The sequence below is a fragment of the Haliotis rubra genome, unplaced genomic scaffold (assembly GCF_003918875.1).
Source record: "Haliotis rubra isolate DU_JTF1 unplaced genomic scaffold, ASM391887v1 Scf4, whole genome shotgun sequence".
In the NCBI taxonomy this organism is placed as follows: Eukaryota; Metazoa; Mollusca; class Gastropoda; order Lepetellida; family Haliotidae; genus Haliotis; species Haliotis rubra.
This window is the reverse complement of record NW_025767079.1, coordinates 517,801-544,586: the sequence shown is the minus strand read 5'-3', so window position 1 is coordinate 544,586 and position 26,786 is coordinate 517,801. Positions and strand designations below refer to the sequence as shown.

General features: G+C 38.1%; 1 protein-coding gene across 1 annotated transcript in view; it reads right to left on the bottom strand.

Moving 5' to 3' along the window:
* Positions 1-26,786, bottom strand: part of LOC124287315 (agrin-like) — a 126,047-nt gene that overhangs the window by 20,519 nt on the left and 78,742 nt on the right. The window contains 13 exon segments of the mRNA XM_046723814.1: positions 1,100-1,240; positions 2,181-2,345; positions 3,504-3,596; positions 4,230-4,379; positions 5,351-5,463; positions 8,527-8,647; positions 10,885-11,103; positions 13,346-13,460; positions 16,085-16,176; positions 16,567-16,669; positions 20,041-20,150; positions 21,171-21,386; positions 26,102-26,152. Coding sequence (XP_046579770.1) covers positions 1,100-1,240; positions 2,181-2,345; positions 3,504-3,596; positions 4,230-4,379; positions 5,351-5,463; positions 8,527-8,647; positions 10,885-11,103; positions 13,346-13,460; positions 16,085-16,176; positions 16,567-16,669; positions 20,041-20,150; positions 21,171-21,386; positions 26,102-26,152 — 1,689 coding nt within the window.

The window sequence follows — 26,786 nt, the reverse complement described above, 5'->3', positions numbered from 1 at the left end:
CAGTGAAAACCCCACTCACTTTTGATGTATTTTCATTGTGTCAGATGTTGGTTGTTGGAAAATTGTATGATTCAGTACATTTTGCAGCACTCTGCCGCAGCCATTACAAAGCAGTCCACACAAAGTATGCTCAGCGATGTGCTTCAATATTTGAGCATTTATGGAGATATAAACATAAAGACCAGGGTCCCAATCCACAAAGAATTTGTAGCGTTACGCCCATCGTAACTGAGAGTGTACTTTACCATAGACTTACGATTGGCATAGTGCTTCGAACATTTTGTGGATAGGGTCATAGATCCTAACCACAGCAGATTTATATGGAAGCAGATTAGTGCCACAATCTAACATTGTTTTAACATCTAATTATACTTAGATCTACAAAGACGGAACAGAAAACTGTGTTTATAATGAACACACTTATGACAAGCTGATGGTATAACAAAATGTTGGGGGTCCCCGCCACTTGTTGAGTATTTATTGGAAAGTCGTATAACGAACTCAGCATAATCTATGCAGATGATGTAAATGTTTATACTGTGGCAGTAATACTCTTCCATATATTTCCATAAAGTGTGCACACTGGCTTTAACACGGATAACTGTGATGTGTAGTAAAGGCATGGAAACACTGTTGTGTATGTAGCGGCCATGACATTTCCGAGTCGCGTGCTCGGATTCGAACCACTGACTTTCCCATCCTTATGGGGACCTATTCACAGCTGGGTGGACTGGGACACATAGTCACAGTACTATGTCCAAGTTTTTACTACACGTTTCTGTACCTGTAACTAGGTGTTTGCACGTATTTTTGTGGCCACCATCTGCAGCTGGTCATTTACAACAGATTTGTGGGTTCTTTTAAGTGCACAGGGTTGTGTACTGTACACTAAGGGTTGTGACAACACTGAAAGAGTCTCAACACAAAATTCACTCTAAGGTTTTTACACCCGGTCACAGGTGGGCTTGATCCCGGCACCTAAAGGTCGCTGGATCACTTACCTGGCACCTGGACACCTCGTCTACCATGCCCCCATGTTGACAATTCTCTAAGGTTCTATGCTATGCATGTTTCTATGCTAAGTGTGTTTGATCTCTACCTTCACAGCCAAGGGGTCCCAGCAACTTCTTGTCCAGACACAGGTTACACTTCATGCCACTGATGTTGGGTCGACACATGCACCGGCCGCTCATCTGGACGCAGTCTTCTCGAACAGCGCCGCGCATGTTGCAGTTGCAGGCTGTGGAGTAAGAACATATACATACTTCACGTGTGTAGATTCTAGGTAAGTGTTTTGAATATCATTCTGTTCTTATTTCAGTCATGTGACAGAAGGGCGGCGACAAACAGTGTTTTTTACATATCCAGGTTGGAATTGAACTCTGTTTTTCAGTGTGAAGAGCTGATTTGGTTGCAATAGCCTACCGACTTGCCTACAAATGGCTTGAATGCATTCTCCCAAGTGAGGTGAGAAAAGCTTTCCCACTGTCTTGTTTTCTGCTGTTTTAGTAAGATTGCAACAAGCCTTTTTATCCAAGATGCAATCAAACCAAGGTCTTCAGTAGGACAAGTTGACACTTTAGCCACATGGCTATCTTATGGTGTGATTTGCAATCTTCCAGCAATATCTCGGCAGAGGTCATGAGGAATTGGCTTCAAATACTGTCATCCAAGTGAAAAAATTGAATTCATGTCTTCATTATGAAGAAATTACACTTTGGCCACATGGCTGACTGACCCTCAGTTCCTTTGTGAAGCCAATTAGAGGTATCCCTGCCATCATATTGCTTGATTATGGCTAAAAGCAATGTCAAACCACACTCACTCACTCACACACTCGAGATGTGGGTAAGTACTGGCCATCAGAAGCCCATGCTTGTCTTAAATAATGGCCTGGGATCAAATGGTCTGACTCACTGAGTTGGTACATGCATTACGGTGCTGTTATTCCAGTGTATATCGATGCTCATGGTGCCAAACAGCTGCACTGTGGTAAGGAATCTCAGTGCTATAAACCAGCATTTGTCTGAACTATCACCAGCAACATACAACAAGAACAAGTGAAATAATCTTTCACTTCATCAATGACATACAAAACAAATGGAAATCTGATGTCAGCATTGCGAATATAGTGCCAATTCCTGCAACAAAAATTATCCATAGTTTCAACAAACACTCACGTATACATCCAACATTTCCTTTCTGTTCTATCAAATGCATCCCCCAGAATCCCGGAAGGCATCGGTCACAGCGCAACCCCCCAACCCCGGGCTTGCAGCTGCACTGGCGAGTCACAGGGTCACAGGTCGTCTTGTACGAGCCCATCTTGTTACAGTGGCAGTACTCTAGGAAACACAGACAAAACCCGTCACAAACACTGGCTGGATTTATTCTGTCACAGTCACATCATAGTTATTACTTTAACCATGAAAGTTTCGAAAAATGAGTAAATAAGTTATTAATTTTATTGAAGAATGTCAATATATCATGGATTTAATAGGGAACATTATTAAAAGTAAATATTTATGAATTTCATAGTTAAAAAAACACTTTCAAGCATTTTGATTTACTGGAATAAAACTCCATGAAATATTCAGTTGTTTGCAAGACAGGCTGGTCACATCTCAGGTGTTTATCAATGTTAAGTTCAATATATTTTTACAAAAGCATAAGATAAGTATATTATATAAGTATAAATAAAATCAACACACACTTGAAACACAGGGACACAATTAAAAAATAAAAGTATGTATCAAAAGAAATGAACATGACATATAGGCAGGCAGCTATTTTATAAACATCATAAACATCATTGGGCAAAAGAGCATGAGCCATTTTTAATATAAGGGAAGTAACTCTGGTAGGTCTCTTGAAAACTGTAGGTCTCACTGTAAATAGAATGTAACAACAAAGATTGTCACAGTTAAGTTCTTCACACATATAGCCCACTCAATGCATATTATTGGATGACATTAAGACCTGGCAGTTAGACACAAATATTGATGATAGACCTGTATGAGAATCACCACTAAAAACATAATTCTATTTCATCATTCATATTTCATTTCAGCAAATCAAATTCATAACCTGTGCCCTGCAACAACACTGTTTTATTTTGAAAATACACACCTTGAAAAGGAATGTGATTTCTTTGTTCGCATGATCATGCAGATTGTACTTGTGAAAATATTTTGATTTTTTTTAACTATTATGATTTCATTAAAGCTATGAACCAGATAGCCACAAATATTTTCAAGGTGTTTACATAAATAATTTAATTTATTCCCACATATTTATAGGATGATTAAGTTGTGAGATATGTTGCTTTGGTTAAAAGTTAAAACCTACCAATGAAACTTAGATTAACATACATTATAATAACTTCTGTTCAGAAATCTGTATTTTATTCTGTCTTACACGTTTTGGCTCGTCTTCTTAGTACAGTGTCTAAATATGATATGATGCAGTTTGTACACAATACCTGCTTCCTATGAGTACATTACCTGGGCAACCACTACCTCCATACCCTGGAGAAGGAGTCAAATTATCTGAACAGCAGCCATATTGGGTGTCCGAACATTGAGATATACCCTTTTCTGAAAAATAATGAGGATCTAATACCAATTACAAATGGACATACTTTTTCTCCATAAATTAACCAATATCTTTCCAATTTAAGTCAGCTGAACTGATTTGGTTTGACGCCATTCATTTTGCTGCAGGAAATCAAAGTTTTGGGAGCAAACAAACCAGTTAGGCTGTATGAGCATCAAACTTTGGCACTAGGGATAAGGTGTTTGACAATATATATTGACCTCAAACAAATTCACCCGTAATGATGAAGCTGTAATTGTGCTAATCCATGCTATACATCTGTAAGAGATCTAAACATCTCCACACTGATTGGTTGATTCGAAAGTTCAAAAGATGCAAGCATCGGTATCGAGAAGTTTGTTTGAGTGTCATTTCAGAAGTTGGGAAGTACAATATAGACAAACTTTATGGACAACAACTCCTTTATTTCATGAGTGCGGGATCACTTGGCAGCAAGAATCGGTATCGAAACATCGCACTCATGAATGATAAAATTTGTTATGCATAAAGTTTGTCCCTACAATGGATCATTTATCAGATTTCAATCGAAACAGGTTTCAAATCAGAGAAAACTGATTATTATCAGAGTTCCATTGCAAACAAAGAAACAAGAAAGATCAAAATGGCTGCCTTACCTTCTCCACAACACTTGGAGAAGGTGAGACTCTGGTGACAATAGCTGCCGGCAGGGCACCTGTCACGCCCACTGCTGCAGTCGTAGTCCACCCCGGTTGCCTCATTCACCAGCGGCATGTTGCCATCACACGGCTCCTCAGGACCAAAATCTGTTGTAAAGAAAATGGTATCAAATACCTCAGTGACTCCTTTTTGACAACTTCATTTCCAGAAATGTTGACTTAAGTTTCTCAAATGTGAAAACGAAATCTTGAAAAGGGAATTTCTTTTGTCTTGAAAATGGCATCAAAAACTTCAGTGATTGCTCTTGTATAATTTGGTTTACAGATGTGTTGACGTAAGTTAAAAAAATGTTGTAAAAATAGATGTTTTGTCCACCGCTGAAACCTTTCACTTATTACAGAGCAGGAAAACACTGTCAGTGAAAAATAGTCATAAAAAGTACTATTCTATCTTTTCTCCATTTCACATGCTAATATAACATTGTTCTTATTATTGGTGAACTTTAAGTTTAGTTCCACCAGTTTCATAAAATCTTGATATTCACTGCTCTCAGTTACAAACCTTTTCATGTTTGTATTATAATAGAATAGTCTGTGAGTAAGTTTCGCCAGAGGGTGAAAAGTTGTAGCTTATGAGTATTACTCATGAGTACAGAAGTAATAAAAAATTGTTATTCTGACCCATAGATCATCGGATCATGGAGTACCTAAGGGACATAACCCCATAAGGCAAATTGCTGCTCAGTCTTTAGCCATGATATGGGCATGAAGATCTTAGCTTTCAGTAATCTCAAAATTCATTTGAATACTACTCTTCATATTTAAAAAGACATTACCAAACACATTATATTTTGAAATAACAAAAATTGAAGAGTCAGATGAAGAGAATCGTTGTATCTATGTGAACTAAACTTCTGAGCACGATTAAAACTCCAAGATATTTGTCCTGAATGACTTCAGTAAAATATGGTTTTACTACATACATCTAGCGGTGCCAGCTGCAAACTCAAGGGACTTTTTGTTTCTGGCGAGTCCTTTGACCATAGATTTTTTAAAACACAAATTTCCTATCATTGCTGGACATAATCATGTTTTTTTAATTTTTTTACTGTACTTACCATCACAGTTGTCACTGTCCTGTATGAGAATTTCTTTCTGTTGTTGACACGACTCATACTTCATCTGACACTGATTAGGGTATGACTTGCCATCAGAACCACACACAGGCGACCTGGATAAGCAAGAGTTCGAAACAGCTATAGTGAGGCCGTCCAGGACCACCATGACAATAGAGGCGAGTGAGTTTGGCTTCACCATGCTTTGAATGGCATGTCAGCTTACATGGAAAGAAAGCCCATAGTGACACAGGTATTAGACAATCCGAATTTTGGTGAAACCCACAAGCCAGAGTAAGGTGCTAATAAACCTAAAATCTAAAACAAGGATTGGCATTTTAAACCGTCATTTGATTGAGACATAAAGGGAAGCAACTAAAACGATTTGGCAACACATGCCCACACAGACCAGTGAATCCTGGTTATGCCAAGGGAAGCAATTGAACTGTGTATTAAAGGTGAACTGAATTGTGTATTTTACATTGCTGCATGAGCTTCAAGGTGGAACACTGACAAGTTCGGGTAAAGATTATCAGGAATTTTTTTGATTGACAAGTGTAAGAGTGAGTAAGTTGAATTTAACGTTCCTGTTCCACTTAGTGAGTTTGATGTGGGAGGAAAGCTTATGAAGCAATGGCAGCTGCTAGATATTTTCAACTTCCACAACCCAAGAGTTGGGATATGGTCAAAGAGGCCATAAATTGTACGTACTGTTCTCTTAAATACACACATGGTGTGGGAGGGAAGCAATGGCAGGTGCCAGATGTTTTCAACTTCCACAACCCAAGAGTTGGGATATGGTCCTGACAAACCTTGCAACATGACAGCCTGGGATTCAAACCCTTCATCACAGCTTCCTAGCGTATCCATGGGATGCCACTCAACATCGTGAAGTGAAAGACTGGGCCAACCATGCCCCAGACAAACAAAAGAGGCCATAAATCGTACATACTGTTCTCTAATGGTGTAACATGTTATTTTATTGCAGGTTAATTAACCATAATTCAGCAAAATCTTTCCAATAAATCAAGACTTATTTTTCCTCCTTTTCTTCAGAGACCGTCGTATTACTTGGTCTCTGTTTTCTTTAACTAGTTTGCTTGTGAAAGAGGCAATTCATCTTGGAGTACATTTCTCATAAATGCAAACAGCATGCCGACTCCTACTTAATTGAAGAGTAATTACCCATAATTCACAGCAAAACTATTCAAATAAAAATAAAAATTCTGCATACGTCTGTTCCTTCGCAAGTTACTGCTAGCCAACATTCAACACTTTAAGTGCAAGGTTAAAAAAATTCTTGGGTAGCAAAGATGATTGGCATTAAATTCCACAGCAAAGATTTGGGTTTGGCTGCAAGACATGATGGGAAGTGCTTCAACCCAGAACTGTCATATTTTGAAAGGTGAAGCCTGCTTCGGTACTGGTGATATGAAATATGACCGAAGAAATTTATCTGTCGACCAACAGAAGCTTGCATCATGTGTCCTGTAACGATTACAACAGATACTGATTTCGAACCTCTCCATCCCAGATAATATAGTATCGATTGCTAGATTCACAAGATTAGGAATGCTTTCAGGATGAAAATGACAGTTTTCTTTTTAAAATAGGTCATATCGAAATCAATTCTTCCTTAATTCATGGCTTCAACATTTTGATTTAGGAAACTGGCATGGGCTATATTTACATCCAAAACTGGTTGTCTGTGGCTTTGATCCCCTGTCTAGGCCCCCAAAAAATGTAAAGAGATAATTTTTGTAGTCAGACCAACTGAAGGTTTAAGAAGAATGAAGGACTGGATGGTTTGGAATCTGTAAGCTGTGTCTGTTATTGTGGTGGAAAGGGAAACTATGTCATCTGTTTCACATTTAAATTCAGAGTGACAATGACTTAAAAATATTGTTTAACAAAGAGGGAAGACTTTCTGAACTTTCAAAATACCTTTATACGAAAAGAGGGATTACTTAAATTACATAAAGTCAACTGTCCCTCATCCAGCAATACTTTGGTGTCTGTGTTCATGACTTTCAAGGCACAAGGGTTTAAACCTTTTAAAGAAGATTAATGTTGATCGCCAGTGAAGAATGTTAAAGCAGCATATATCTTGCAACAGTTTATAGTTTCTAAGTTCACTGAACATAATTTCAAGAACTCAGACTCAGAAATATTTCTAGGTTGTAATGTCTCATAAAGATCTGGGTTGGAATGGGTGGTCAGAATTGCTGACTTGGTTGAATCCCTATGGTATCATTGGGTGGTCAGAATTGCTGCCTTGGTTGAATCCCTGTGGTATCATTGGATGGTCAGAATTGCTGCCTTGGTTGAATCCCTGTGGTATCATTGGATGGTCAGAATCGCTGCTTTGGTTGAATCCCTATGGTATCATTGGGTGGTCAGAATCACTGACTTGGTTGCATCCCTTTGGTATCATTGAGTGGCCAGAGTCACTGCCTTGGTTGAATCCCCATGGTATCATTGGATGGTCAGAATCACTGCCTTGGTTGAATCCCCATGGTATCATTGGATGGTCCCTTTGTTTGAATCCCCATGGTATCATTGGGTGGTCAGAATCACTGACTTGGTTGAATCCCTATGGTATCATTGGATGGTCAGAATCACTGCCCCACATTGCCTTTGGTTGAATCCCCATGGTATCATTGGATGGTCAGAATCGCTGCCTTGTTTGAATCCCCATGGTATCATTGGATGGTCAGAATTGCTGCCTTGGTTGAATCCCTATGGTATCATTGGGTGGTCAGAATCGCTTCCTTGGTTGAATACCCATGGTATCATTGGGTGGTCAGAATCACTGACTTAATTGAAACTCGTCATCACTCCCCAGTTGCATGGATCAATGCTCATGATATCAATCACTGGAGTGTCTGGTTCAGACTCGACTGTTTACAAAACGTGTTGGGGTAATGGGGTAGCCTAGTGGTTAAAGTGATTGCTCTTAATGTCAAGAGCCTGGGTTCAATTCCCCACATGGGTACAGTGTGGGAAGTCAAATTCTGGTGTCCCCCCTCTGTGATATAGCTATAATATTGATAAAAGAGGCATAAAACTATGCCTCTGATAAAGTCATCCCTACTGACCGGTGTCATGTTGCTGGAATATTGCTTGATATGGCATCAAAATACAAAACAGAAAACAAGCTCACAAAGTAAATATCTTACCTTAGTGCCTCACAGTTAAAGTTGCATTCACATGTAAAGAAGCCGTCCCAAGCTGCTGTACAAACGCCACCAAAACGACAAGTTGTCTCGTCACATTTCTCCATGAAGTCACCAGAACCCTCTAAAAATAACTCAGGTGATCATATGATAGGTCATGTGATTATTTGATGTCACATGACCACCTCTGGCATACCTCTGTACATTACCTGATAGCTGTTTCATGAAAGATAAGGTTTCTCAGTCAGGTGTGTGAATCAACACAGAAATTGAAATGAGTCTGAATGATTCATGGCATGAAACTGACATTTGTTTTTTGTTAGTTGCAAATACACAAGCTAAAATACTGGTACAGTTTGTTTCAGATAGTTTCAATTTGTTGTGAACTTAATTTACTCTAAATTGCCTGAAATACTGACAGTTGGTAAAGGTGTGTTCTCACGGTGCGATATGTAGTAACAACTTGTAGCGTACCACTTGTAGTAACAACTTGTAGCATACCACTTATAGTAACAACTTGTAGCATACCACTTGTAGTAACAACTTGTAGTAACAACTTGTAGCATACAACTTGTAGTAACAACTTGTAGTAACAACTTGTAGTAACAACTTGTAGCATATGGCTTGTAGTAACAACAAAGATCGTAATGACTTTGTGATTTGTGTACTTTTTAAGTCACACACAACTCGTATCTCGCGAGATTCTCACGTATGGTCGTATGGATTCATCAAGTCAAGAATATACACTAATATTAATGTCATCTACATATCGCAGTCACTAAAAATAAGAGAAAGCCAAAACCGGGGTGGGACCGCAAGATTCTCACGTATGGTCGTATGGATTCGTCAAGTCAAGAATATACACTAACACTAATGTCATCTACATATCGCAGTCACTAAAACTAAGAGAAAGCCAAAATCGGGGTGGGTCTGCAACTGGATTCTTAGGCAAAATATTCCATAAACATCCCTGGCACAAGTAAAAACCTATAAACTGCCGGTTTCTTCTCTGGGTAAATCTTTTTCAGTCGTGTCTCTGACATGATGTCAACATAAACACAAGGTACGTCACTCTGAGGTAGCCACAGATCTAAGCCATTTGATTGGTCTTGAGCTTGCGACTTGTAGTAGGAATTAGCACAAATCCTATGTCTTATTACTCATCTGCGACTAGTTGTATGCGATTTCAAATCGTTACGATTTGGGTGTTCTCACGTTGCAACTGTGTTGCATGCTACAAGTTGTTACTACAAGTTGCACTGTGAGAATGCACCTTAAGGAGTGTTTTCATCAAAGTTTATTCAAGTTTGATATACCTGAAGCTGATTGCATGTAACAGACAATAAACAGCAAGCCATGAACTGGAATGCCCAACTAAAATTATTATCAAAATGTCAATGGGTTGTTACTAACATCCCATTTAACACAACTGCAATATTCTTATTGTATTGATTCACACAAATGACATTTTAGCTGAGATTGTTGGCTGCCTGCCACAATATGTAAACAAAGGAACATAAAGTTAAGAAACTCAATACACAGATACAGTAAATTCATAAAATACATAAAATTATAAATTAAAATATTTACACACACACAAGAACAACAACAGCATCAGCAAAAAAGTACACTGTACATCTTGAAAATAAGATTTATAAATCACAAGGTTTACATTTACAAACATGGTAGGATTCAGCTGGACTGAAGCTATCTTGAAGGAGGTGCATGACTCATCTGGGAGTCATCAACGACTTGATTGATGCCTGTTATAGAACAAGTCAAGTCAATTCATCCATGTACAATATGACCAAACCTTTCAGCCCTTCTCAAGGACAGCTTTATTGAGGTCAATGGATGAATCTATTTCCACTGAACAGGGGACTTTGGTTTAATGTGTATGTATCAATGCATCGTGTTGACTGGCTAATGAGAGCCATCCACCCCTTCTGTTGGTATGACCTGCATGGTTTATGCAGATGAGTGAGTTCACTTTTTGGTCAATGGATGAATCCATTTCCATGAACAGGGGACAAATTCTACAAGTGTATTTATCAAGGCATCATGTTGACTGGCTGATGTGAGCCCTCCACCCCTTCTGTTGGTATGAACTGCATGGTTTATGTACATAACCAGGTTCATTTATCAGGTTATAATATTTTTCAAGTTTGTTCAGCAGTTATCTGTCTTCAATATGGTTTAATCAGAGTAACTTTGAGAGAATTATATCCCGAAACCAAAAGGGTTGTTGCAGAAAGTTACAATTTTAAAAGGATGGGTAAAAAAGTCGTTGTGTCCTCGGAATTTTCAAGAAAGCTTGATCAGCTGAATCTACCAGAGCAACAGAAACAACAAGAAGAGTACCATCACCAGATCCAGAATGGTCCGGGCACTCCCCTTCATGGTCCACGTCCAGCTCCATGTTCTGGGCACACGCTGCACGCTTCATGTCGCACCGGTTCACGTACGTCTGACCGTTGGTGGCACAGATTGGTTTGTGGGTAGTTTCACAGAGGATCGGGCAAACACAAACACCATTCTCACAATTGGCGCCAAATCTGCAAACTTTGCCAGCACATCTGCCTGAAAAATAAAAGAATCAGTTTAGTTTTACTGTGTTGTGTGGTTGTTGTAAAACACCACACTTAGCAATAGTCCAGCTGTCTAATGTCAGTTTTTAAATAATCCAGTTTGGACCAGATAATTCAGTGACTTACATCAAGAGCATCGTTCCATGCGTTTGGGATATAGAATCACGGGTCCCCAATGTTGATGAACCTGACCATCCAGTCCCCCTCATAACATAGGTTGCTGAAGAAACATATTCTTAAATGGAATCCATAGTGTTTTTACTTGGGTACTATTTGCGAAGCGAGATGTGCAAAGAGAATGTATCCAAGTCAGGCAGGATAGTAGTCAACATTGTCATATATTTGATTATATCGTGGTCACTGGTCACTGTCATGATGAACTGGAACGGTGGGGTGGCCTAGTGGTTAAGGCGTTCGCCCATCATGCCGAAGACCCGGGTTCGATTCCCCACATGGGCACAATGTGTGAAGCCCATTTCTGGTGTTCCCCGCTATGATAATGCTAGAATATTGCTAAAAGTGGCGTACAACCATATTCACTCAATCACTCATGCTGAACAAAACTTGTCAGACATGATTTTCTTATTGTTCACTGAATATAATGAACAATACATCACCGGCTGATATGTTTCTGTATTCGTTATCCAATATTCGTATCCATTACCCAATGACCCCTTCAGCACCAGTGAAACACAAACTTGACCCATCCTGTCCATTATATTTTTCTGCCCATTCATAATACATATTTCCATGATGTCTATTTTGTACAAAACCTACACGGCCTTTTACTTTCAGAAGGTCATGATTTGGTCTGGTAGCACTATGACATCATCAGTCACATGACCAAGGAAGTTGCTAGTAAACAATAAATATCCTGAAATGTAAACACATGCATGACTGGCTATTCTAAAAATATCATCCTATCAGGAATCAGCATACACAGATGCTGATAGAACCTTGCAACTAACTTGAGTTATTCATTTAATATTTAGTTTTCATTTTTTGCTATATTAATGTTAAATCGTGCATATTATGATTAGAAAATGTCTCAATATTAAATTGGACACCAAACAAAGGATATATTAAATTAACATTAGCTATTAAATTACAAATGTGACTAAAATCAAGGTGACTAATTTGTATGCAGTTTGACTAATCAAAAAAGAGATTCATCCCCTTTGGATTCCCTGAAATTTAAAATTGGCTACTTTTGACAAGCACTCGTATCAATTCAAACAGCCAGTCTTGTAGTCTTTAGGAAATATTTTCAAAGTATACGTCCCTGATAAACATGAGGGAGAACCAAAATAGCTCCTTCTGCAGTTAGTACAAACATAGCCCTACAAAGAGATAACTTGGAAATACATCCTACTGGACTTGTAAGAAAACAATGAGTCATTACTTCACAGAGGTATGTGCCCATGGTTAAAGTTTTCATCTTTATTTTTAATCTGTTTGTAGTGCCAAACAAGACTTCTCTTTTTGTAACTGGCTTTACACATTTTTTCACAAAACCATATAGTGTCAAAGGAGAGAACTATATAAAAAGTGTTCTTTTAGATAGCTCTCAAACATATTGGCATTCACATGTAATAGAGAAAAAACCCTGCCTTTAAAGTCTAATCAAAGAGTTACTTCCCTTCACTATCTACTTCCTTTGAATTGTTTTTGGTCCTTGGATTAGATAAAGAGGTACACAGCCCATCTCAGATGACCCCCCCAAGCAAGCTGATTTATGTCATTGTGAACCCGCTTTGCTGGTCCAGCAAGTTTATGATATATATTGATCAAGCTGATAATGATTACCAAAATAGCACAATGGTCGCGTTTAGTATTTGACAAAACAGACCACCTTGTCTAGTGGATAGAGTGTCTATTTGAAGAGCAAAAGTCAGAGGTACACGTTTTTTACCTGCCATGTGCTTGGCAAATAAAGGGATAAAACAGACTGCTTAGGGAAACTGCAAAAGGTATTACAGTCACATGGCAATGGTCTATAAATAATCTAGTCTGGACCACACAATCGAGTGATCAATAGCATGAACATCAATCTACGCAATTGGGATATTATGACATGTGGCAACCAAGTCAGCAAGCTTGACCACCCGATCCTGTTAGCCGCCTCTAACGACAAGCATGGGTTACTGAAGATCAATTCTAACCTGGATCTCCTCAGGTTGGTCTTCTTTCAATAATGAACACTTTGTGAAATGAGGTATGGTCAGTCCACTTACCACATTTTCCACCGGAAGCCTTGGAAATGAACTTGCGATATCGGCATGACGTGACTTTCATGAGACACTCATTCTTGTAGGTGATACCATCGTCTCCACACACTGGATCTGTCACCTGGATATAAGAACAGAAAATAACAGTTATAAGTAGGGATGTAATGATGCATCGAACTATCGATGGATTGCAATTGTTCAGTCACCAAGAAAACCTATTGATGTATCGATAGTATGTGTGACTATCGATAGTTTAGTAATTGACTTCCATTGATAAATGCGCAGCACAAAATACAGGAAGCATCAGATTTGTTCACTTTGATTTAGAGTTATCCACCCTGTTATAGTTTAACTGTTTACTTGATCTGGGTTTCAAGTTTCCTGTCAGTTGCCTCTTACAATAAGCATGGGTTGCTGAAGATCAGTTCTAATCATGATCTTCACAGGTGCTGGAAGCAAACGATTGAAGTGCTAACAATATGGTGTTTCAGGCCAGATTTTTGGAGCTGTCAGTGGCAGCAAGTAGAATTTAGAGTTATTGCCCTTGTTTTCTTGGGTAAATGGCAGGCTGACTGATTGACTGACGTTATAACCAAACATCTGTCCGAAATCATTGAATTCATGCTGTCACTGGATTCAAGAACAGAGACAGGAATGTTTTAAGACAATCAACACTATTCACTGATATGACTCCAAGCATTGTAAACCTAAAACTGCGTCATTGAACAAATATTTTGATCATTCACTGACCTTGTGTGTACACCAGCTGATTTTTGAAAGGAGCTTGGTGTGAACTGATCTATGAGTTTACTTGGAAACCACAAATACTCTTAAGGCTGATGTTAAAGTTAAGGGTCTTTCAACTAATGGAACATGATGCTTTGCATTCGTCAGAGATGATGATGAGTGAGTGAGTTTAGTTTTACGCCGCCTTTAGCAATTTTCCAGCAATATCATGGCGGGGGACATCACAAATGGGCTTCACACATTATACCCATGTGGGGAATGGAACCCAGGTCTTCGGCGTGATGAGCTAAAGCTTTTAACCACTAGGCTACCCCACTGCCCCAGACAGATGATGATGATGATGATGATTATGCATTTCGTTGGTTGGCAGATTTGGTTATTTTGGCCTTGCCAGAAACCTACAATCACGGGCTCATTTCAAGGTTCGCCCAAGATTCGTGTCTGTCCGGGCCATGCCTGCACTTCTGGCTTTTCTCCAACATTAAGCTGACACGCTGTCATGCAACTGGAAAGTGTTCCCAACACACACACTAATCAGACAAAGTATTTCTGCACACCTGGGATCTATCTTTGTTGAAATGTCACATTCTACAGAACACATTTTTCAAACCGGACAAAAAACAGTTCCAGAAAAAATCATTTACCGGTGCTATGATTATTACACACTGTAACCAAATTGTACAGATATAATTCCACACCAGAGAAAGGAGTTCCTCACCAGTGAACATACCCTCAATTTTTTTACACAGTAAGTGTTATACATGATCCCATTTCATAATCCGGAAGCAGAAATACTGGTCCCTGATGGTTTCTGGCATTGACAAAGCACCTTGAGTGCCAATGAAAATTAAATTATTCAAGATTTATTCCTGGCACACAGGTCTCATGGTATGTCTGCCGCTGTGCGATATACAGAAATTAACAAGTCCACCAGCTCATGAAATTGTATTATTCCGGAGTTATGGCTTCTTACCTTGATCAATATATAATGGATGCCTCCACAATCTAGCACATGATATGGTTATTTCATTAAGCAGAATGTGATGAAAATGTTACTCAACTTCATGTGAAAACAATTTTTTTGCGTTTCGAAAAATGATTTTATATGACAATTATTGGAAAGCTTCACTGATAGCCTCTATATTCAGATCTATGTCAAGTTTTGGAAATTTAGATGTATTGTCGTATATTGTTGATATGATAATGTTCATGTTTCTGAGTTTTAATTTTTCCTTTTTTTCGGAGATAATATTAAAAGGGGAGACAACTACAGTTAAAAAACATAATTTCAATTCCATTTTATCTCCCCTGTATACTCTCTGAGTTGTGTTTTGTCAAGCTGAATGATCCCCATATTGTATTCAATAGTTTGTGTGCGGAACTTGTCATGCATTTTGTAGGACAGCCAGCATTTAATCAGTGTCGTCAGTCCAGGAATCACTGTGTGTCGCTGATAAAGTGTCACATTGTTCTTGATGGATAGGCTGCGTGCACCAAACCTGATCTCATGGCAGGCTGATCAATCATTAATTGATCAATAGTATGTAATCAATATGTACCAATGAATAGTGACTCACACACACATGCACACACTCACACATGCATGCACGCACACCCTCCCTGTCTCATACTCACACTTCCTAACACACACTGAATCACTCACTCACACACACGCTTGGTATGGTAGCTCAGTGGTTTAAGTGTTACCTCATCACGCCAAAGACCTGCGTTCAATTCCTCATATGGGTAAGTGTAGAGCCAATTCCAAGCACCCACCACCATGATATTGGTGGAATATAGCTAAAGGTCACAAAACCTTGCTCACTCATTCACTCACTTCTGAGATCACTGGCACACCCACTCACTCACTCGCATGGCCTGTCTGACTGATTTGCACATCCAACAGACTGACTGATGTTGGTGTTACTGGAACACTCACTCACTCACTCACTCACTCACTCACTCACTCACTCACACCAACACCACAGCCATACTTACATCAGTACATTTCTCAATGCAGACGCACTCGGCTCGGTGCCCATCACTGTTACACACTGCATGGAAGTCACATTTCACGTTTTCACAACCATCTGAAAAAACAAACATGAATGATGAACATTACCACATATCGCCTACAGCCAGAACCTAGAGCCAGCAACAAGAACCTGCAACAACCTACAGCAAATAGCAGCGACAAAACCCTTTCCACATCTGTAAGAAATCTCTGCTAAAAGCAGAGTACATTGTACAATTGTGACTATATCATGAGCATATATTTGTATCAGGGTTTTACAGTTGTAGATTGTGTCTGCACCAGACAATCCAATGATAGTCACCAAGCGATATGATGACAGATGCGGGGGAGAATGAAAAATACTGTTTTCTACCACAAACTATGAAAGAAATTTATTTCCTGGATAAGTTACCTTTTCAGAATTTAAACAACATTTTCAAGAGAATGACAACAGTGCTAGACTTACTGCAAGGTCCCTTGTGCTTGATACGGATGTTGACTCGATGCTGACATTTCTCCTGCCTGAGTTTACACTCGTTATTGTAGGTGATTCCGTCCTCGCCGCACACCTGGAACAACACAGGTAAACATGTCAGGTGAGAGAGCCGACTCCATGAGGCAACAATGTCACAAAGGGTTCATACAGACTGTCAGCCATCAGATTTAAGGCCTTTTTCGGGGCTTTTAAAGGCCCAATCAACAATTTTCAGGAACTTTAGGAACACATATAATGCATAAATATTTAACACACACAAGCCTGGTCAAATGTGGAAATGACCATCAGAGGAAAATAACTCTAGGAGCTTTTTGCTTTGCGATTGAGATTAATTAACACCCACTGTCACCGCCAAGTATTTATATTATGTATTAGTTTCCTGTAAAGTCATAACTTGACAGGTTTTGACAAATGTAGGGCCTTTTTAGGGCAAATCACTGGGACTTTTCAAGGATCAAATGAAGTTAGGGCCACTGATATTGATATTTATTACCTACGAGGGCAAAAATATCAGGATTCATATTTTTCACACCATGCCCTAGGACAAACTATCACTTTGTCATGGTGACGTGATGTCATGAATAATGCTATGACGTCACGTTTCTTCCGTGACGTTGCATTCTACATACGGTGACAGCAGGCTGCCAGCCTGTTTGAAAGTAGATTTGGGTTTATTTTCCTCAATTTGACGACTTCGGTAATAAACAGAATAGTATATTCGTGCCCATATCATACAATGTTTACGACACTCGTGCCTAAATATAGGGTATATCCCTCGCTCTCACTCGGTAAATACCAACATTTAGGCGCTCGTGTCGTAAACATAGTATGACATGAGCACTCATATAATATCCTCTATATATCATATATCACATGATAGTTGTTGTGATTACTGATAATGGTTATGAAGCCAGATGGACAATGGGTAGGGGCCGCTTAATCTTTATTGGCCTTGATTAGATGATGGGACACTGTCGTGATGTAATAACCTCTCTGTTGATTGTCTGAGAAGTTGCCTGTCCATAAAAAAAAGTGGTCTTCTTCATCAAACCAGCTTGTATATCCTACTTAAAGAAGGAATGAACGGATATGGTTGACAGACTGAGTGACTCGGTTGATGGGGTGGACCTAATCCCCAAGAGCCCCCAATCTAATCACCTGTTACAACTGGCAGACTTCTTGGGTCCAGGCAAAACACAGACAAGTTACTGATCTCGGATCAAAGCGAAGATCTACCCTCCAAATCAGGAAATAGTGATTGAGTTGGTTTAACTAGAATTTGAATTGTATTTCTTGTGTCAGATTGAGGTGCCAGTCTGATGTGATACAGGTCTTACACAGTTACCCCGAAACCTGACAAACCTATTGACATGATCAGGACACAGATGTAATTTGATCAAAAGTCAATCAACTCTGCTGCACCTTAGATGCCACCAGTGCTGCTTAGGAAATGCAGAGAATTTGGCTTTATTGTCAAAAGTAACATATTTATGTCAATGTTCATTGTTTCTCTGAACACTACACTCACCAATATTCTAATTATGTGACAGCGGCCTGTAAATAATGAGTGAGTGAGTGAGTTTAGTTTTACTCCGCGTTTAGCAATATTCCAGCAATATCAAGGCGGTGAACACCAGAAATGGGCTTCACACATTGTACCCATGTGGAGAATTGAACCCAGGTCTCCTGCGTGACGAGCCAACGCTTTAACCACTAGGCTACCCCACTGCCCTGTAAATTACGAGTCTGGACCAGACAATGCAGTGATTGATATCATAAACATTGATCTTAACAGTTGGTATATGGTGACACATGTGAACCAAGTCTTTGAACCTGGGGTTGCTGGGGTTGCCTAGGGGTTAAAGTGGTTGCTTGTCAAGCCGAAGATCCGGGTTTGATTTTTCCATGTTGGTACAATGCGTGAAGCCCATTTCTGGTGTCCCGCACCATGATATTGGTAGAATATTGCAAGTGGCATAAAACTAAACTCACTCACTCACTCTTTGAACCGATCCCTTTGATCATCTGTAATGACATGAATGTGTTTCGGAAGACTAAATTCTAAGCTGGATCTGAATGGGTAATTATCTTATTGAACAAATTGACAAAAATGATATTTTAGTGAGTATCACATGACTCTGATTTCAACGTTTCTAGTCAGATTATAATAAATTATTGTTTTTAGCTGGTCATAACTTCTCAACTACTTTTTGAAACCCACTTCTATTAAATATTGCCCTGAACCTAAAATAAATGAAAGAAAGCAAGCTTTTATGACAGCAAAAACATATGCAGAGAATAATTCCACCACTTTCATGGTACGAATTAAAACCACAGTTTCAACAGAAATATCCCTCATGAAATATAATGAAATGATATTCAAGAAAACATGCATGTATCAAATGATGCTAGTCATCAAAACATATCAAATATTCAGAGCTACATATAAACCCAAAAATATGTAAATTGCAATTCAGACAGAATACGACAAGAAACACATTAGTTGAAACAATTGGTGCAGGATTTTTGACATAAACATGAAATAAGCAAGAACCATGATGGACAAGACTCTCCACAAAAAGGATTTCTATTGATTTCTAAGTCCATATCTGATGAAACTGACACATAAAATACATCATACATGATTCATATATGACACGGCAGGACCGATGTTCACGCTCCTAGCGTACACGGACACTGATCCGGAGTGCTGGACTGACACCATGAAGACGTTGTTCATGTTTTATGAGGCCATCACACATGGAGTGGTGGTACAAACATTGCATTACTCCTTTACATTCTGGTGATGCTCCAACTGGTACTGTTTTATTCAGTGAAACGCCGTCACAGAAAACGGTATCAGACTGAACTGGTGTCAGGCCAAATTGAGCCAAAGACTCACCGTATTTTGATGTATTCTTCTTTTAGCAATATTATTTAGCAATGCTATGACTGGCAAGGTGTCAGACAGTTGTCAGACAAAGAAAACCCAGATATTCATCACTGAGTTTGAACATATGCTGCTTTTAGCAACACTCCAGCAATATCACAGCATGAAACAATTGAATAGGACTTCACACTTATCAAAAAGCTAAAGTGTCAATATCTTTTTTAAGGAAATGCGATGGCAGATGTCAGACAGATGGAATCCCACTGTGTCAGACAAAACATATAGTCATCACTAAGTTTGGATTTAGGCTTCTTTTAGCAATATTCGAGCAACATCACACAGAAAGTCAGAAAAGTTATACTTTGATAATGAATTTAGTAAGAGAGATTTTATGCTGCATTTTTCAATGTTGGCAAGTGCATAGCATGTCGAAGACATGACAAAAGATTTCTATTTGAAATCACCCAATATACTGAGCCTTCAAAAGTATTATTGTGATATGTACGATTGTATGAGCACTCAACAGTGTCTGATGGCAGATGTGGACAACCTACCGGGTCAAAATCTTCGTTACAGGATGGACACTGGCACGAGGGCTGGCCATGTCTGACCACACACACTGCACCATAGTCACAACGGAATGTCCGGCAGGGAATGTCATGACCTGGAAGGAAAAAGAGATATGGTTACTCAAACTTACAGAACTAATGTCAATAACTTCTTTGAGTGGCATTTTTAGAAGCTGGGAAGTACAATAGATACAGACTTTATGGATAACAACTTCTTCACTTCTTTTGTTTTCTTTAATGCCTCACTCTACAATGCTTCAGAATATAATGTTGTGTTTGGAGCAGATGATCCAGTGATTGATGTCATGAGCATAATTCCACACAATTCAGATATGATGACATGCATCAACCAAGACAGCAAGTCAATCTTGTCAGTTGCCTCTTACGAGCATGGGCTGCTGAGGACCAACTCTAATCGGGATCTTCATGAGGGGAACAGATTTGTGAATAAAGTCAGTCTGAGTGACAATAACAGTCTGATGACTACTCTAATCGGGATCTTCATGAGGGGAATAGATTTGTGAGTAAAGTCAGTCTGAGTGACAATAACAGTCTGAGGACCGACTCTAATCAGGATCTTCATGAGGGGAACAGGTTTGTGAGTAAAGTCAGTCTGAGTGACAATAACAGTCTGAGGACCGACTCTAATCAGGATCTTCATGAGGGGAACAGGTTTGTGAGTAAAGTCAGTCTGAGTGACAATAACAGTCTGAGGACCGACTCTAATCAGGATCTTCATGAGGGGAACAGGTTTGTGAGTAAAGTCAGTCTGAGTGACAATAACAGTCTGAGGACCGACTCTAATCAGGATCTTCATGAGGGGAACAGGTTTGTGAGTAAAGTCAGTCTGAGTGACAATAACAGTCTGAGGACCAACTCTAATCAGGATCTTCATAGGGGAACAGGTTTGTGAGTAAAGTCAGTCTGGTGACAATAACAAAGTCAGATCTTCATGAGGGGAATAGATTTGTGAGTAAAGTCAGTCTGAGTGACAATAACAAGCTCCTTGTCTTCTGAAACATTGTATTGCAATATTATTATGAATTCTGTGCATGTTATACACACATGCTAACAAAATTCATTCAGAAAAAGCTTCATAACCCGTCAACTCTTACCGCAGGGGCCTGTGTGAGCTACCACAACATACACCTTCTGTGAGCACGATTGTCGCCGTAGTTCACACTCGCTGTCATATGTCGTGCTGTCATTGCCACAGACTTGCCGAACAACAGGCTGGCATGGAGGTGGACACACACAGGATGCATGTCCTTGACGATCAACACTGCATTCTTCTTCATCTCCGCAGCGAATCTTGTCACAGGGGTTTGTTACTGTAACGTGATTGGTTAAAAACAAAATAATAATTGAGACGTGACTTTTACCACTTCAAACATACATTGCAATTCTTGACAGAATTTTCTGTTTTTACTAGAAGATTTCTTTGCTGCAAAATTGGAATTTTGATGATTAATCTTGAGTGTGTGTTTATAAGTTTTGGATTCTCATGGGTATAGACCATGCATGATGTTATACAGTTACAGGCTCTATTTTCCATGCAGCAAATACTTTAAGCCAACAATCCAAAAGAACATCTCACTAACTTTCAGAAATCAACAGACATTCAAATGTACAATTCTGCTTCTAGGCATATTATATGACCTATGAACAAACTCTGCATCAGTGTCCCAAAAATGTTTTGATTCATTCAGTTAATAATCTAATACTAATAATCTCTGATTTCATATTTTGCCAAATTAATGGGAAAAAACAAAACTGTGAACATATACTGAGATACAGGTTCAGTGAATTTTTTTTTTTTTTAAATGTGATGAGTTATAAAATGCTGTCATTCCATTCTCTCATCTTCTTAAAAATTTACACAAAATAATTTGTGTTGAACAATTTTGATTATTGATGCAGCGTTTGTATGGTACACTTACAGCATGACAAAGTTTATAATGGAAGTGACAACAAAGTTTTTCTAGAAATGGATGCAGCATTTTTTAGAACAAATATGGTAAGGAATTGTTCATTCTCACTGTGTCAACTAGACCATGCAATAGTGTCCTGGCACATGAACAAATTGGGATTCAGGTTTTCATGCTAAACATTTAAACGGAAAATCAGTTTGAATTACCACGAAAAATAAATTATTTCTTGATGAAATAGAAGCAACACTGGCAAAATCTCAATAAGATCAATATTATATCATAAATGCCAGCTTAATACTGCAAGAAAAGATATAAAAAAGATCTTTCAATTATTACATTTCATATGAACAGTTTCTGTCTGTAGATATTGAAGATGTACATAAAATGATCTTTTTCTCAAATACTTTCTTTACATATTGATGTGATCTTCAAATGATGTATTTCACAATTGTGCATCAAGAGGAAACATCAAGAGGAAACAATTAGTAAACACCAAGACAAACACAGACACATAACAACACAAAGCTTTTCTAAACGATAGAGTTTGAACCATATTCTAATCTAATTTGCTTTGGAGAGCTCAGCATCTAAAATCTTAACTTGCGATCCTTCAACAGTATTTTCTAGTAGATAAGCATGTCTGCACAGAGAGCATAAAATTGGCGTTGCGCTTGGCATTGAGAGGACAAAACTGGTCGGCTCTGAGTCAGTATACAGCTATTTGGTTGTTTTCAATTTTAATTTGCAAAACAAACAATGCAACACGTATTGCTGCCTCCTTCCCACTGTGTCTGAGTGGGTTGTCCATGTTGAACTGCGGTATGGTATCTCAGTGGGTGAGCACTGTGAAACATACATTATTCCAGTGCAGCACCAGCCGCACGCATGCACGCACGCTGATCCAGCTGGGACCTACTTGCATTTCGAAGTTCACGCCGCAACAGCAAACAAGCTTTTTATCACATACTGAGTGGCTTTGTACAGTGACATAATGCTTATGTCCACTAACTGTACTGTCTATATCAGTGCAATAATCTTTGATATGAGTGATGTTAAGGCCCACTTCAACTCACCTTTAATAATTAGTATTATATCATTAAAACACAGCAGAGGAGCTGGTTGTGTAATGGTATAGGCTGCCCATAAGTGCACTGAGTGAGTTTAGTATGATGCCACAATCAGCAATAATCCAGCTATATGGTGGTGGTCTGTATATAATCGAATCTGGACCAGACAATACAGTGATCAACAGCATGAGCATTGATCCACGCAACTGGGATATGATGACTTGTGTCAACCAAGTCAGCAATCCTGGCCATCCGATCCTGTTAGTCGCCTCTTACAACAAGCATGAGTTACTGATGATCAATTCTAATCCAGATCTCTATGGGTCAGCAAGCATGGAAACAGTGACGGCAAACTGTGGATCTTAACGGAATCATTATGGGATGGAGCAGACTTTAGAACCACTCTAGACACCGAAAATTGAAACCTTAAAACAAATATCTCAGACAACTGTTTAATGATGTCAGGTGTATTTAAGATAAACTATTTAAATTCTATCTGAAAAAGAATACATTTTAAGGAGCAAATAAACAATTAAAACAATATTTAAATAATTTTGTACTGCTTTGTTTCTTTATTGATCATGTGGAAATTTGGTAAGGAAACTTCAGAGTACTGATATGTTTAAAACATGTGGAATTAAACAGTACATATAAATTCTCTTTAAGCCCTAATTCATCTTGCTCGGTTTCCAAAGTATTTATTTTCTTAAAGAATGGACTTTAAATGGATGATTTATGGTTTTCTTACAATTGATGAGCTCATGTAACCTAAGACTATACTTTAAAAGTTACTTTAAATTTTCAAAATCTGACAAATTTTAAAGAATTCAGTCTGAACTGTATGTGATTATATGGTGAAATTATTCACACAAAAAAAGAACTCCTTGAAATAAACTATGAATAAAACATGTATCTATAATATCATCTGTCACAATTGTAAAACAGTTTAATTTCAAGCTCAAAATATACCTGCTCAATATTTTTTTAAATATGAATATAAATCTATGTTTTTGCTACCTAGCGTATTAAATGAATATTTCACAGTGAAAACGTAATAGTTTACAGAAGAAATTGAAGCCGAAGATGTATCGATATGTCAGATTTTTATCACTGACACTAGAACTTCTAATCACTTAAAGTGTTCTGCTGCTGCTGGCATTGAAACTGGGATCTGTCTCAATGCAAAAAACACATTATTCTTTAAGTCAGCAAAATCATTAATTTCCTTGAAGTTTGGGCAGTTTGTTTCATTCAGTTAATAGAATTGAGAATTGTCTTTTCCGTACGATGACTACAACTGCTAAGACAAATGAGTCTAATTTACTTAAGAAAACATTTTTCAACCGAAATTGAAAATTCTTGAAATGGTCCATAAATCTTCCATCCCTGGCTTCATAGATAGTGATTTCCAATTTAGACCATTTTTATCAATTCCTGGAAGTGTATGCTTGGTTTCATCAACAGGATGTTGGGAAGCACTCAGACACTACGTTATAACACCCATATTTGGATGTCTTCTATTTCAATTAATTACTTGAATGAACTTTCTGCACACAACTCGATAAAGAAATAAAATCAGCTTTGACATCAGAAACTTTGAACTATGATGTTCTTTAATCAGTTTAGCTACGGATTCCACATTTTTTTACCCAACCAGTGCAAAAAGCAAACAATGAGTGTTTGACTGTGTGGAGGCAAGTCTTGCTTTTGCCATACCATTATACACTTAAGGTTGAATCTTTCAGTTTAATTATTCCATATTTTGTAGACATCTTTGCAACATCAGTCTCAGTTTTAGTCAAAGGGGACTGGGGAGGATATTATTTGTCAGATTTCCCAGAGGAATTTCCAAAGAATTAAAGACATGAAAAGGGACAAAAGACACAAGATTTCCTGGGAGATGGATTAACAATTGACAAAACACAATATCAAGGACTTTCTTTCTTTTTTTTCAAGCAAAATGTCCTTACTGTTCTACACCATTCTATATAAATCATTATTTTTGTATAAGCTCTGTCACATTGGCCTTGCCATGTGGGAATATCAGAATATCTGTCACTCGAAATGAAATATAGAAAGGTAGAGGAAGCCACAATATTGATACAACTGGACAATGTTCACCACACAACATCATACGGTCTAACACCCATTGGGAGATGGGAATCACGACAGTGATAGCAGCCTTGGTTTCAGGTTTCCCTCTCTTTCAACTTTTGAAACTCTATTGCAGTATGATTGGCTAATATTTTAACTGATCATGTCTTGCAGCAAGCTGATTGGATAATATTTTAACGAATCAAATCCTGCAGCAAGCTGATTGGATAATATTTTAACTGATCATATCTTGCAGCAAGCTGATTGGCTACAATGTAAGAAGCATTAACCAATCATAGCTACAATGATTTGGCAACTGAAAGAAGTGAGTTGATTTGTTGTGACACTTTGTTTCCAACAATCACAGCTGCACTGAAAGCTGATTGGTTCTCATTGTAATGGTTTTGACCAATGACAGCTCCACTGCAAGCTGATTGGCTATTACAAACTATGAAGAAAAAAAACTGTCATGTTAGAGCCTGGAAAAAGAATAAAAATGTAGATTCTGAAATTTGAAATTGATTTAGGAAACCATGGCTTAAAAAAGCTGAAATGTTAGACTGCCACAATAGCAATGCTTGTGCTAAGTGTTAATGTCGTGTCATAGGTTTCACTTGTGAGAAATTAAAATTCATCTGCTATGACATCAACAAAGCCTCAAAAAGTACTTCATTCAATTACAAAAATATTTATCATTTATGATTCAATTTTCAATATTTTCATATTGATAAAAAAAAATTCTGCTTCCTACATAATTTAGGATGTTATAGAATGAAAAGGACAAAAAGCACAATCACAACAACTAAAGTTGAAAATATGTAAATTATGAATTTATGAAAAAATAGTTGATGCCAGAGCAACATTTTCTCAACTGCAAGGAACATCGTCAGGTGAATAGTGTGTGATTAAAAATATGGGTAATCTAGAAATAGAAAGTGGGCGTGTCAAAATTACCGTCTTTCTTATAGTCATCCTGTACCGGCCCAGGACTGATAATGTTTATTCCTGGTGACATACATATAACATATGTACAGTCATGTAATAACAGCTTATATTCTGTAGACAACAGTCAGCATTAATCATTAAAGATCCATCTGACATTTTCATGTATAAAAATGCAAATGAGAAGGAATTTGTTTTGTCCTGATATTTTTCAGTGCTGTATGAGTTAAGACACTGGATGGGTTCCAGCCATATTGTTTGTTGTAAACTGCTCTCAATGTTTGTTTTTGGTATCTTTATAAAATCATATCTCGTTTTCATTTAAATGACTGGTGTGTGAGAGCATCTTGTGATATCATAATTGAAATAAACAACATAGCTGGAATCCATCAATTTTCTTTGAAATCTGTAACCTATATTTGCCATCCAATGATCAAATGGTATCTTATCACATCAGTTGTACTTTGTAATCTCCTGTTTACATAAACTCTAACGAGGACACTACAAGCTACAACAAGCTATTTATTAAACATCATACTGGACCCCTTAAATTTGTGTTTGTTGAGTATTTGGGAATACTGAAACTGTGAGCTCAACTTGAATACTTCAAGTTCCACTGTCATAAAAATTGACAGTAAATATTTGAATTTGAATTTTCCAGACAATATGTAAATGGCAACGTTTTGTTTGTTTTCAT